Here is a 13,926-nt window from a genome sequence, read left to right on the forward strand (position 1 = left end):
GTAACACATATGCATTCAATGAATACTAATGGCTTTAAATCAATTAAAATAGTGCCTGTAAAGCAGGAAAAATCTCTCAGGGAGAATGCCCCTGGACCCTCTGGTGCCAAGCCCCTAAATGTTGGCAAGGTCTAACTCCGCCCTGTCCACAGCCATTCAAACAGCAGACCCATTGTCTTCAACTGTGTGCCTTGTGCCCCAGCTTTAGCTTACGTTTTTGCACAATCAGCTGGTCAGTTTCAAGAGGTCTTTTCCTCTCTTCAGTGCCATCTAGACAGGAGTATTGCAGAAAGCCCATCAGTATCCGAAGAAGGACACACAACTCTTCTCCCACCTCAGAAGGACGATACGAGCCCTGCTCTTGTCCTACATCTGAAGCTTGATACCACAAGAGTTTAAACTTGCTGGAACCGTGGAAAGAACATTAATGGACTGACCTCTGCTCACTCCTGGCTCTGTTGGACATCAGACTCACTGTGATCACAAGTAAGTCACTTTGATCTTGGCAGAACTAGCTGTAGGAAGTGTTTCATGTGCATCCATTGAAAGCTGCATTTGTTTTCCTAAGTCTGCTTATATGTTGTTGATTTACTTTGCTGTGTTCACATTTATCCAGCACAGCACTTTTACCTACATAAACATCAGTGAAACTAATGTGACTGTATAGTCAAAGTCTGTCCACTGGGCATCTGTGTGGCTTTTCTTTGTCCCTTCTTTAAAGTATGTGTGAAACCACACTACTAAGACATGTTAAGTCCACCAGCCGTCTTGTTTATCTACCTCTCTCTGACAAATTTTCCATGCTTTGCATTGTTTAATAAAAGTTTGTTCATTGTAGTTTAATTCTGAAACTGACTTTTGGGACTTTTTGTTGTTCTCTGACTTCAGGGTGGTGCCATATTAGTTATTAATCTTGATTTAAAACTTTATTTTCTTACATAGATAACTTACAATAACACCAGCAATCAATCATCTGTCTATATATCTATCAACATTTTGAAAAACATGACTTAAAGCTGGATCCAACCAGCAATGTAATCCATCCATCCATCTCACCTGTGGATGCAGCTGCAGCCCCAAGCAGTATAGGAGGTATTCCAAATAAAAGAAGGATAAAACCAGCAACAAGACATGTGATCTTTGCTGTGGCTGTTGAAGATGCTGACAAGGTCCTCTGGTGGAAGCACTGGAACCCCAGACTCCCCAGTGCCTGTAAGTCAAATGGTTTGTCTTTTAATTTAAACATGTCTGACTTCCCCACCAAATTAAAGCTATGAAATTGATCTCTACTCTTGGCCAAAACGCATCCAATTCAAGTGAAATGAAAGCTTAAACTACCCACACAATCCAAAAAGTACATGTTTTCCCTGACACATCATTCATCCAGTGATTTGGTGAAATATGCACCCTGTATCTCTTGCACATTGTTATCGACCATTTGCCCCACATGGATGTTGTTTCATCATCAATCATAGAGTGAGTAAAAATGTTCATTTCTAAGGAACAAAATTTTTATATGAATCTTATTTGATTTCCACACTCAAAAACCCCAGGGACTCAGTGCATTGCACGTGATCACAGTTGTATCATCTGTTCGGTTGAAGATAATACAATCATATCTGCTAACAAGCTATCAATATGATTTGTAGCAAAAAAGTGATCTATTGACTGATGAAAGTCAGAATGTTTCTTCCTTACAAAGAATAAGAAATCATCAACAATCCTCCAGGCTGTTTTCGGTTCTGGCGTTCCAATCCAGGGAGCGTGTAAGGTGTTGTTCATTAATGTCTGGCTGATGTCCAATGTGTACGGGTTCATCAGAACAAAGGGAACACAAACCCACTGCAGAGATATATAACCATGTTGATGATAAACACAAAACTTTTAAGGTTGAATTATAATTTTTATCCTGTGTTTTTTTCATAAATAAAAAAGAGCCAGAAACTCAAAACTACTGCAAACTCACCAGACCAATGAAAATGAGGAAGAGCTGTATAATATCTGTGTAGGCCACAGAGTAGAGGCCTCCCAGCAGCGTGTAGATGATGGCAACAGCAGCAGAAATCCAGATGCAAACAGAAAAAGGTAAATCCAAGACCACATTCATGATTCCTCCTATGAAAATCATGGTAAAAACAGAATTTTAGTATTTGCAGCTCAACTTAACTGCAGTTTTATCCACATCATGTAAAGAGGAACAAATACAAAACTTAAATGCTTGCACATCCATACCTAAGCCAATGAGTGTTGTGGGTACCCACGTCAGATCAACAAAAAGTGAAACCAGGCTCAGTCCAGCTGTTAGTCTTTTTCCATACTTCATGTTGAAAGGGTCCAGCATCGTTGTACAACCTCTATCTCTCATTGGCTTGGCAAATACCATGCCAACTTGAAAACAGAGCAGAAACATCCAAGTTAAAATGTGCGTGATGAATGTTATGACTTCTACATCAAGTTGGGACAACCCCAAGAGCCCAACCCAATGAAATCACAAAATATGTCCCAACAAAACAAAAATTTAAAGTGACAGAAAACTTTTGATCTTATTCATAAATTAGATGGATGTACATTTGTGATTTTGTTCTTCCTGAATGCCACAGACAATCTATATTCATTCTGACTGACTTATCTTACTGGAAACAGCCTGCTGGCTTCTGAAACACTGCTAATCCCACTGCACAAGGTACAGCACCATTAACACTCTGGATACAGACAAGGTGCAGTGTATCTCTGGCAGCCACGGAGAAATATCACTAAACCTTCACAGGGTTTAAGAGGGAAAATGATAAAGAACCTTAAGGAAACTCTAAAATGTGTGCTGAAATCTCAACAACATAAACCAGCATTCTTTTAAACTTGGGGGCGTGCCTACGCTGGTGCCTATCAGAATGACAAGTGCAAAAGGAGTCAGTGGTGTTAATTTCATTAACAAAAACTCAGACGAAAAGTAGATTACCATTTGTTACACAGATAAGACTTCAATGTACATGACAGACTGATAGACATTAGGATTCTGTGATATTTCGTCACTGTGTGTCTAACCTGCTGTCTGTCAAAACTCCCAGAGGAGAGAGAGCTGGAGGAGCAGCGTGCCCAGGTGTGTGAAGCAGTGTGACAGAGAGAGGAGCCGATGGGTAGATTAAACAGGTAGCTCTTCTCTGTATTCTAGTGGTAGTCTTTACAAGAAACTAAATTAAAATGCAGCCAGCCTACCTTTATAATTGAGGAAAATCTCCACCAGCTGTTTGGTAGCATAGACTCACAAATATTAGCTACTGTTGCTGTTGTACAGAAATCCTTCTCAGTCTTGGTCAGAGTTGCAGTGATAAAAAAAAACCCTCCAAAACCTTGCAATACATCCTGTTAGTTAAAAATATTAATCCAAAGTTGAAATCTGCATTAAAATTGATAAGACAAATGCTAATTAGTGAGCCAAAGGAGGCGACATACCGTTAAATTATAATGTGTTTAAAGACGGTTTAACTTCTGACAATTCAATGAGAATATCAACTAATAACTGTGCCATTATGTATAAAAATCAATGAATCTCATCCCAAAATTACATTATCAGATGTATTCTAGTATTTTCATCGGTTAATTTCAGATTATTACATGTAGGCTATTGATTGTATAAAATGAGTGTTCATCTACAATTTGGTTAATTTTTTTAAGAGAGAAAATATGATGTGACTAAAAGTAAAGACTAAAATGAAAGGACTTTTTATCAACTTAAATTGGACTCAAATGTTTTTAGAGTTTTCATCGACTAAAACTAGACTAAAACTATAAAGGGTGAACAGGACTAAAATGTGACTAAAACTAAAACTAATTTAGTTTCAAGACTAAAACTAATACTAAATCGAAAAATGTCTGCCAAAATTAACACTGTAACATGAGCTCAGCAGCTACAGTGGAGCTTGTTGGTGGATAAAACTCATGCCAAAACTGGTCAGACCAAAATCTCCTGAATTGAAAAATAAAAATATATCTATCAAAATACATGCTTTTTGGCACAATGTATCATATTTCTGATTTACGAAGTGTGTTGTAACACCGTTTCTAATAAAAAGCCAGTGCAGCGCTTACTCATGCAAAATCCTGACTCGTATGTTAGTGGACTCCAGACTGGCTCATGTATACTTAGGGTGGGACATTGCAATGGAGTCTGAGCAGAGCGCTTAACAACACATTATGTCATCAGTGTCCTCTACTTCTACAGGGGCTTGTGTAGTCTTTAGAGTTTTCTAGCTACGGTAATATCTTCGAACCTCTCTGCCTTCACATCCAGAGGCTTAGCAAATACTTCCCAGCATGACTGCCACCAAGACTGGTAGCATATATTTAGTAATTTGAACAGTAATGTCATGCTACAAGGTAGCCTAAACCATTCTTTCCTAACTGGTGGGTCCAGACCCAAAAGTGGATCACAAAACAATTTCGAGTGTGTCATTGATATCTGACTGTAAAAAAAAATATGTGGCAAAAATTCTATGATGTGCTTTTATTTGTAAGGAAATGTCTCCATCTTTGTGTTTCATCACATCTTTTGTTCCATCTCTAGTCCAAACAGCCTCATTTTTCATTAAAAACATTTTAATATGAATAAAAACGTTAAGAAGTTTTGGTAATAATTTGTCATTTTGTAGATGGTGGTGGGTCCTGAAACTAGACCAGTTAAGAACCACCAGCCTGAACAATAATCCTATCATATACACAGAAATACTTGTCATTCGATAGATATGATCTTGCTGTATTTTGTTGTTATTCATGCAAGCAAAAAGAACATTTAAAATTCTTACCAATGATGAAAGAAGAGCTGTATGCTATCATCATCACAATGGCTGTAGTTAGTCCCATAGAGGGCGTGTACACCATCTCAGCTGTGCCAACAACGAGTCCTCCTCCAACCCATGTCGCTACAAGAGAAAGTTTTGTAAGGTATTTATACCACAAAAACAGAAGGTGGAATAGAAGAATGAGGAACATCACATTACATTTTTTTCAACACAGTTTTACATCCCCAAACAGGCCCTTCATTCAGTGGCTCTCAGAATTTACCTTCCTGTATTAAAATTAGCCCCTGACCTTCTCAGTCTAAATTATTTCTGCCATCTCACTTTGCAAAACTCCATGTAATTCTGGTTTTCTGTTGCATTTATCAGATTCTAGTCTTAATGGCATTCTTGCAGCAGTCATTAGCTGCGTTTCCATTACCCTTAGAAATGCGCAAAATCTAAACAGTGCAATAAAAAACTGGTAACGGAAACACCCGAATTTCGAAAAACCTCTCAAATATTGTTTAAAAGTTTTTACGCTCCCGTGAGGTTTTTCAGACGTTTCGATGTAGAAATATATCGCTAAAGTGCAATGAAAACACTTTTTCCACAGCACGTCACAGGATGTAATGTACGGTGTCACATGACCAGTTCACTCTGAGACAACATGGCGCTGTGCATGATGACAGAAGAGGAGACCGAGACTTTTCTTAACATCATACTTATGGCCTTATACGTGGCTTTTGTTCAAAATTGTCACGGCAACCGCTGTAGATGTAATCATAACCGTACCAACACGCAACAGGTTTTGAATGTCCAGCTTCCTTACAGCAGAGTCTCGCGAGATGAGGTTTTACACAAAGTGCAAGGCTCATGCCCAAAACTCCATCAATAGAAACACTTTAAAAGTGCATTTAGTTGAAATTTAAGAAATTTAAAAGAAAAGAAATTTCATTTTGCGAAAAACTGTAATGAAAACACAGCTATTGTTGTTGTGGATCATATTTAAGGTCACATCAGAAAGCAAATCCTCACTTTAAGCCATCCTAACCAGATTAGTTTAAGTTTTCTTTTTTCATGCCATGTGTTTATTTTTCAGTGCAGCTGACTGTATCAGAGTTTATTGTGCAATACTGCAACACTGATTTTGCTGCCAAGACGTGTTTGGTGTGGCTCTATGCTCTTGTTTCAAAAGAGATGTGGTCCAGTTCCAATTAAACTGCAGCTTTACAACAACTTAATCAGAGCTAATAGCCATACCGGCAAACCCGCCCTGTAACGACCACGAACACATGCTGAAGCAGAACAGGAGTAAAAACATATTTTCTGTCCTGAAAAGCTCTCAGTGTTGCCCTCTGGACTTGTTTCAAAAAAGAACCGTCCACTTGTGTGTGCATGTGAGTGTGTGTGTGTATATATATATCAGTGTTGTAGTCGAGTCACCAAACCTAGAGTCCGAGTCAAGTCTTCTTTGGAAAAACCCGAGTCGACTCCGAGTCACCAAAGAAAAATCAGAGTCGAGTTCTCTTTACCTGAGTCCGAGTCCAGTCCCCATTACCCGTGTTCGAGTCCTAGACGAGTCCCCAGTACCTAAAACCTAGAGCTAAATTAAATGACCAATTATTCTTAAGCCATTCCAGCTTTACAGGTGGGTTACATTGATATGTTTTATTAATGTATAAATTTCTTAAACTTTTTATTCTAAAGGGCTAGAGGAGCTGTTACACTCTTCATCGATAGTATTAGTTATATTAACAGGATTATTTGTGTATTTAGGGTGGAAAAATGAGACATGTTTTTAACTGAACTCATGCTTTACATCTATCTTAAACTAAATATTCCTCCTTTAAAATGACTGGATTTATTCAGATTTCTCACTTAAAACTAAAATTTTAATTTTCTCAGTGGGACATTTGAACACATCATTAAAAGGTCTTAACGTCGTCCCCTTTCAATACTGCAAAGTCTGAGCCGTCTTTAAACATATAATTTTACTGTACGACACCTTGTTTAGCTCACTAATCGGCGTAACCTCACCGATGTTAACGCAGATTTCAACATTTGATTAATATTTCTAACTAACAGGACTCACTACAAGTAGGGCTGGGTGATATCTCGAGTATACTCAATGTATCCCGGCTTTTGCCACCCATGATGTATAAAATGACTATATCGCAAATATCCGAGTAAAAATTATGTGGAAGTTTTGAGCTGTCAGCGTGCATTTCTCGCTGGAGTTTTGCTTCTCCCATTGTCCCTGAACACATCTCTCACAGCAGAGAGCTCACTCTCTCCTGCGCCCATCCAGAAAACTCCACATGCACATGCGCATCAGCGACGAGAAGCAGGAAGAGGAAGGTAAACAGCAGCGGATAGTTAGTTAGCTGACTTTAGAGACAGTTAATGAGAAACAACGCTGGATCTGCAGCGTTGAGCAGTCGTTCAACTTTGAAAACGAAGAGGTCAATCTCACGCGGTATTTGTTAAAATACACCGCAAGATGTCTCCGAGTCAGCGGTGGCAGTAACACAACACGTCGCTAAAGACACGAGCCCAGTGATGGTGAAAAGACACTTAACCCAGAACACGAGATTTGCCGGGGCGTGAGCATTTTGCTGAAAACTCCCTGCCAGAGTCGTAGATTTTAGAGAGAAGACAGCCCAGCAGTAGAAAAATGTCATCCACTTCTCCTCAACTACGGAGACTTATCTCAGCCTTACAGTTTAAAACACCAACAACGAGAAGTTCAAATGTTCCGGCCTCCAGACAAGCTTTTCCCCCCATGATCACACAGGAGAGTTTCTTGAATAAGGTCTAAAGATGCTCTCATTATGAACTTGTCAAAAACTGGTCCAGTGTTCATCAGCACAAATAATGGACAAATATAATCACAGCTGTGAGCCTGAATGGAGGACTAGCCTGCAGGGTTTTGGCCATTTACTGCATGCATGATTGGTGAGGTCATTTTTTGGTCAAGATTTATGTATTTCTGATTTATTAGTAAAAGATTGAATGAAGTCCTTTTCAACATAAAACTGTTAAATTTGACTTTATATTGGTTTTACTTTCTGCAAACATTTTTATTAAAAATCCCATAGAACATCTATTTGTATCAACAAACTAGTGTCATTTGGGGCCGAATTAAATACAGCTGCTGAGAGGCCAATTCAAAATATTGCGATATATATCCTGTATCAGGATATAGCAAACATATATCAGGATATAGATTTTAGGCCATATCTCCTAGCCCAAGCTACAAGGTGTCAGAGTTTTTATCACTCTGTCCCAGACTGAGGAGGATTACTGTACAGCAGCAACAGCAGCTAATATGTTGAGTCTGAGCAGCTGATGGAGATTTTCAGCGATTCAAAGGTAGGCTGCCTGCATTTTAGTTTAATTTCTTGTACAGATTACTGCGGGAGAAGAGACACAGGTTTAACTACCTATCAGCCCCTCTCTCTGTCACCCAGGCTCGCCTGCTCCTCTCCTCTGGTTGCTTGAAGGTTAGACTCGCGTGAACGCGCATGCAGGTGCACGCCTGTGCCGGGCGCTGTGTGAACACTGATCAGTTATGCAGGGTTTTCTCACAGAAAAACAACAAATATTACTGAAAAAAAAGTCTTCAGCAAAAAGAGTCCTCCTCGAGTCCAGGTCTGAGTCATCAGCGCGCGAGTCCAAGTTGAGTCACAAGTCCTCCAAATCAGGACTCAAGTCCGAGTCCAGGACTCAAGTACTACAAGACTGATATATATACAGTGCTTAAAAAATCGATTAGACCCCCCTAACCCTAACCAAGGTAAGGTTTATGCCACAGCTGCCCTAAATTAACAGCATTGGTAGTTACCAAAATCATTTTTATGTTTCTGCAATGGTTAATACACCAATATGTAGAAGCTCTTTAACCCAAATGATATTTTTAATGCTAAAATATAATTATTATTGTTATCCATGAATTTTCAAATTTACTGATTTTCAAAAAAACTGAAAAAATAGTAAAGCACAGTATTATTTCTTGATTAATATGTCAAATTATAGTTATTTACTGTCATTCCTGAACAGAAAAATGAGTTTTAGTGGTTGAATGTTTTGCTTGATTCATTTCTGACTTCTCAGAGAAGCCCAGTGAGCCGGCTCACATTTGGGTATAAAAAGATGAATTCAGTTTTAAATTCCTCATTCCTGTTCAAAATGGTAAAAAGTGGAGAGCTCACTGAAAATGAAAGAGTCCGCATTAAAGCACTTCATGATGCTGGATGGTCTCTGAGACAAATATGACAGGTGGTCTAATAAATTTGTTAACCCTTTACCTACGGAGCCAGCGCCAGCGCTGTATTTTATATGTCTGGAGTATTATTACCGTAACTCTGTCAAAGTTTATCCAATTATTAAAATTCCAACAGTGTTGGGAAGCTGAGAATTGTGGGCATGTGTGCATATATGGTTCATTACGGTGCACACAAACATATAACATGAGCATTCATAACAAAACACTGGAAGTTTGGAGAGACAGCTACACGGATTCTCGACACTGTAACTCCTTGAAAGTTTGCTCAATTTAAAAAATTCCAATGCTGACAGAGAGCTGATCTTCTGTGCTTTCCGGCAATATATGATGTGTGGTATATATATATATATATTACAGTTATGTCAAACATCACTGTGAAAACGTCAGCTTTGGCAGAAGACGAGTGAGAAAGGAGAGTAAAGGAAGAGAGTCAAAGGAGAGCGAGCGAGAGTGGTGTTTTGTTTACAAACAAAAGTGTTAGATAGTGGCATTTGTGCATGTCTGTGTTTCATTACACACATTTAAAATGTCGGGGAGACCATCAAAAACGGTAAAACCGCCACTACGGTTCATAGAGGAGGACAGCGATTTGGAGAAGGGTTGGGGTTCTGAACTGAGGTATGTGAAGAGCAAATATAGTTCTCTTTTGCACACCCAGAGTCCTAGACTCAAAAAATGACTGGTGATTGTTCTAAACATGTATAGGTTCACATTTCAAATGTCCAATCAAAACTACATGAGCAATAACAAAATTTCTTCTCATGAAAGCCATGAAAAAACATCAGTTTTTCTTGTTTTTTCTTCTTTTAAACTGCTGGCAATTCCATATAATGTACAATAATCATTAACCACATGTTGAAAAGTCAAGCTCAAGTACTCCTGGGAAAAGGGACAAAAGCTCTCAGACTTAGGGCATTTCCTAACAGCTGTAATAACAAAATATGGCCAAATCACCACTTTTAGCCTCAGCAGGTAAAGGGTTAAGCACTCTATATATATATATATATATATATATATATATATATATATATATATATATATATATATATATATATATATAAGCTCACTGGGTTACAACACTGGCCTTGGTGCAGGAGATCAAGGTGAGGTCAACAAGGTCTGCTTCAGATGTTAGAGAACCAGGGCACTCTGATGAAAAGTGGGCTACTTGAACAAGACATACATGGAGTAGGGTGGAGAATAGGGTACTACTGGAGTGCTACTACACTAGCAACCCTAGTGAGGGGGGACATGTGCAGAGAATGTGGGAAGATGGATGCTTCCAAACCTCACATCTACCCTAACTAAGAAACACAAGTGTTTGAATGTCCGTAATAAGAAGTTGATTTGGCCTTGACCTCGATGATCAGCCAAATATTAATGGAGTATTAACTGAATCTTATTTCTTATGGTGTGAGGCAGGGCTTCCCTCTGAGTGCTGCTCTGTATGTTCTCATGATATGTCCCCTTATTAATATAATTAATATGATTATAGAATTAAAGGAGCTCTTATTGGAGACTCATACAGAGTGGCTGCTCTGGCTTATGCTGATGACATCACCGTCATAATAAGGAACAAGAAGGAACTCGATACTTTAAACTCCCACCTGCTTCATTATGAAAAGGCATCTGGTACCACATTAAGCCAAAATAAAACTGAAGCAGTCTGGATCAGGTCTGAAAAAATTGAATAAATATTAATGTACAGGTAAGGGATGAGATTAGAATCCTATTTGGATTAATGGCAGAGATATCTGCCAAATAAAGTGGTCCAAAATAGAGACTGAAATGAAAGAAGATGTCTACATCTTAGACTGGATTGGTCTAGGTTATTCTGCGTTTTTATTGTTGGTCTGGGTTTTTATTCTTGGTCTTCACTTTTATTACAAAATGTTACATATCTGGGTTTTTATGATGCCCTCCTAAATTGACATCATTTTTGTGCTCAGAATGTTCAGCTTTTTTTTTGTGATGTTGGAGTTACACTGTTGGCTGAGTTTTCATGGGTTCTTCTGTTGTTGGGGTTTTGTCTTGTGATGTTTTGCTGTTTGTGTTTGATGCTTTGTAATTGTAATTCTGCTTACTGTTAAAGCACTTTGTTCACCTCTGTTTTTAAAGGTGCTATACAAATAAAGTTATTATTTTATTATTATTACAATTGGGAAAATAAAACATGGGTGATAATGGTAGGATTTGAATTGTAAAAACTCACATTTAGTTTAAACTGCTGTTTTTATCTACTGTGTTCTCTCCCAGCGGCAACCTCTGGTCCTAATTAATGAAGCCTATGCGGAAGTGCAAAAAATTGCAATACAGCGAGTGTCCGCTTGAGACTGGCTGCAGGAACGCTTGAAGTCTCATCTGGACACCAGTTAAAAAGCCATTTTTATGCTAGAAATAAACTGGTTTACATCCTGGTTTAACAAAACCAAATGTGTCTCATCAGCCACTGTCTTCATGTGCTCTCACTGTACTGGGGGTGAAATTTTTGGTACCACAATCATTTAGATTATATTTGGGAAAAACTTCACTGTGGACTGATTGGCGTATCTCATTTGATTGACAGATAGCTCGACAGTCAGAAGCTAAGTTTCTGCCAACCAGAATGCTAGCTAGCTAGCTGACAGGAAGTCGAGCTTAGTGGGCGGGCTGCTAGGTTGATCCAAAGTTAGGTTGAGACAGCGATTTCAATATGGAGCCTGGCTTCAAAAGTAGTTTGAGTCCGCCTATGTAAGCAGACAACTGACGTTACAGGGTTCGTCCAATTCTTTCTACAGTCTATGGTCCCCCCCCCCAAAAGATTGGTCACCCTCACCAGACTATGTGTTAAATTAATCTGGGCCACGAAAAAAATGTCAGATGATTTATTGTAATGAGGACGAAACTCTTGAACATTTACTGCGCCACTGCAAATGACCAATGTGGGTTTTAATGTTAATACCAATTGTAAATCCGTCATAAATAGTATATACAGTGAATCTCTACCTGACAACCAGAGGAGATTGCTCTGGATGGTAATGTGTGTCATTAACACACACATTTGGAAAACAAGAGCAAAAATAGTTATCCACCAGAACATGACAGATAGTGACTCTGTTTTTAAAAATATCCTCTGTCACCTCAGGAAGAGGAAAACTGCGGACTAAAGAAATCACCGCTCATTACCCTGGGACATTTTAAATATTAATGTACATGTCTATATTATTATTGTTGTTTTTTCTTCAAGTTTATTGACCACATGGTAGGTTTTAAACCGGAGTTCATGTACTTTTGTTCTTTATATAGCCTATGGCTGTTAGTCTCTTTGTGATTTCACAAAAGTCTCTTTTAACTAAGCATTACTCAAATGAGACTATGATGATTATGGGCCCATAGCCACTGTGAGGGCTCATGCAGGGAAAAACTGAGAACAACTTGTTTTAGCACACATTTTCTAAAAGGTGGAGCAAGAAAGAAGAGGAGGGAATGGAATTTTTTCCTTCTTAGGGGGATTGTGGAGAGGCCAGAGGCACAGATTTTTGTTAGAAAATCATGAAAAAGTATATTTTGCATAATATGTGACCTTGAAGGTCCACTGGTAAATATTCTGTTTTTGATACAATTAGAAATGACACCCACCCATAATAGATTTGAAGGCACTTCTAAAGTATATTCCTTCATGATTTTATCCTTGCTTTTACTTTTTTAGGCAGTTATTTTAGTTTTGTCTGTATTAAATCTGACACTGATGCCTCAGAAATTTAAAGACAGTTTTAAAAATCTCTGTATTCAATTTTTATGTTGCTGCTATTCCCATTGTCAGCTGTGCTCTCCTCACCTGTCATTGTGAAGATTCCCACCACCAAGCTAATCCTCCGGTTTCCCAGCAGGGCCATATCCACTCCAGTGGCTGCACTTTTCTTCTGTTCCCTTTTGGACTTGAAAGAAGCCCAGATACCGGTTCCTAGAACCAGCAGGTAGAAGAAGACCATCGCAATCACTCCCGGGATGTTGACAGCCATGATCAAACCGGTGAACGTTTCCTCACTCCACTGTAGCTGATATTTGACTGACTCAGTGACAACAAGAGAGACAGAGAAGCAAACTCCTCCTCCTCATTGCAGCTGTTTCATATAGTCATTTAGCTGGCTGTGGTTTCTGGTCAAAATACTTCATAGCTGATATGCCATGCAAGGCAAAGGAGAGGGGCAGTAATGGAAGAATGTTTCAAAACTGACCAGACAACGCCACCTAGGGACTCTCACCCTAAGAAATGTAAACTTTAATCCATTTACAAGCGACATAGACAACAGTTATTGTTATTATCTGTCCTTTACTCCTCTTATAACAATATTTTATGGATAAAAGTCAATCTGTTGTTTGTGATAACATAATAAAAAGATATAAATTACAATCAAGATATGGGTGGAAAAATAATAAATCTAAAACAAAATCTTTCATCACTGTTGATGTTTATTACTGACTAGTCTGAAACTGAACTCAATTATGCTAGTCTGCACATCACAAATTCCATTATCCTGTAATATATATCCATATTAGTCAACAAAACACGTTAGCCCTATATCCATAGCCTGTTCCTGTCAATCTGCACAAGTGGCAGGGTAGATGTTTTTCTTGCAAGAAGGTTTCTGGTTCAAATCCAGGTCAGACAGGGCCTTTCTGTGTAAAAGCTGCATGTATGCATGTGGGGGTCGTCCAGTCCAAAAAAATGCTGGTTGGGTTAAGTGGAGGGTCTTAACTGCCTGTAGGTGTGAGCGCAAGCGTGCCTGGTTGTTTGTCTCTTTATGTCAGTCTTGTGATTGACTGGTGACCAGATGTAACCTGCAGCTCGACCAGTGACAGCTGACAGTCCTGAACGGGATAAGT

The 13,926-nt window shown here is 38.8% G+C and overlaps 1 protein-coding gene across 2 annotated transcripts in view; it reads right to left on the reverse strand.

The window, feature by feature from the left end:
• LOC121510998 (high-affinity choline transporter 1-like) overlaps positions 1 to 13,076 on the reverse strand; it is a 38,374-nt gene extending 25,298 nt beyond the window's left edge. The window contains exons 1-6 of one of the 2 annotated variants that reach the window (XM_041789456.1): positions 12,878 to 13,076; positions 4,800 to 4,916; positions 2,233 to 2,388; positions 1,967 to 2,115; positions 1,699 to 1,842; positions 1,057 to 1,210 (exon numbers count right to left, since the gene is read on the reverse strand). In XM_041789456.1, coding sequence (XP_041645390.1) covers positions 1,057 to 1,210; positions 1,699 to 1,842; positions 1,967 to 2,115; positions 2,233 to 2,388; positions 4,800 to 4,916; positions 12,878 to 13,061 — 904 coding nt within the window. In that variant the 5' untranslated portion in view covers positions 13,062 to 13,076. The remainder of the gene's footprint in view (positions 1 to 1,056; positions 1,211 to 1,698; positions 1,843 to 1,966; positions 2,116 to 2,232; positions 2,389 to 4,799; positions 4,917 to 12,877) is intronic. The other variant, XM_041789457.1, reaches the window with a different exon arrangement.
• Positions 13,077 to 13,926: the final 850 nt, after the last annotated feature.

Source organism: Cheilinus undulatus, linkage group 6 (genome assembly GCF_018320785.1).
Source record: "Cheilinus undulatus linkage group 6, ASM1832078v1, whole genome shotgun sequence".
Taxonomy (NCBI): Eukaryota; Metazoa; Chordata; class Actinopteri; order Labriformes; family Labridae; genus Cheilinus; species Cheilinus undulatus.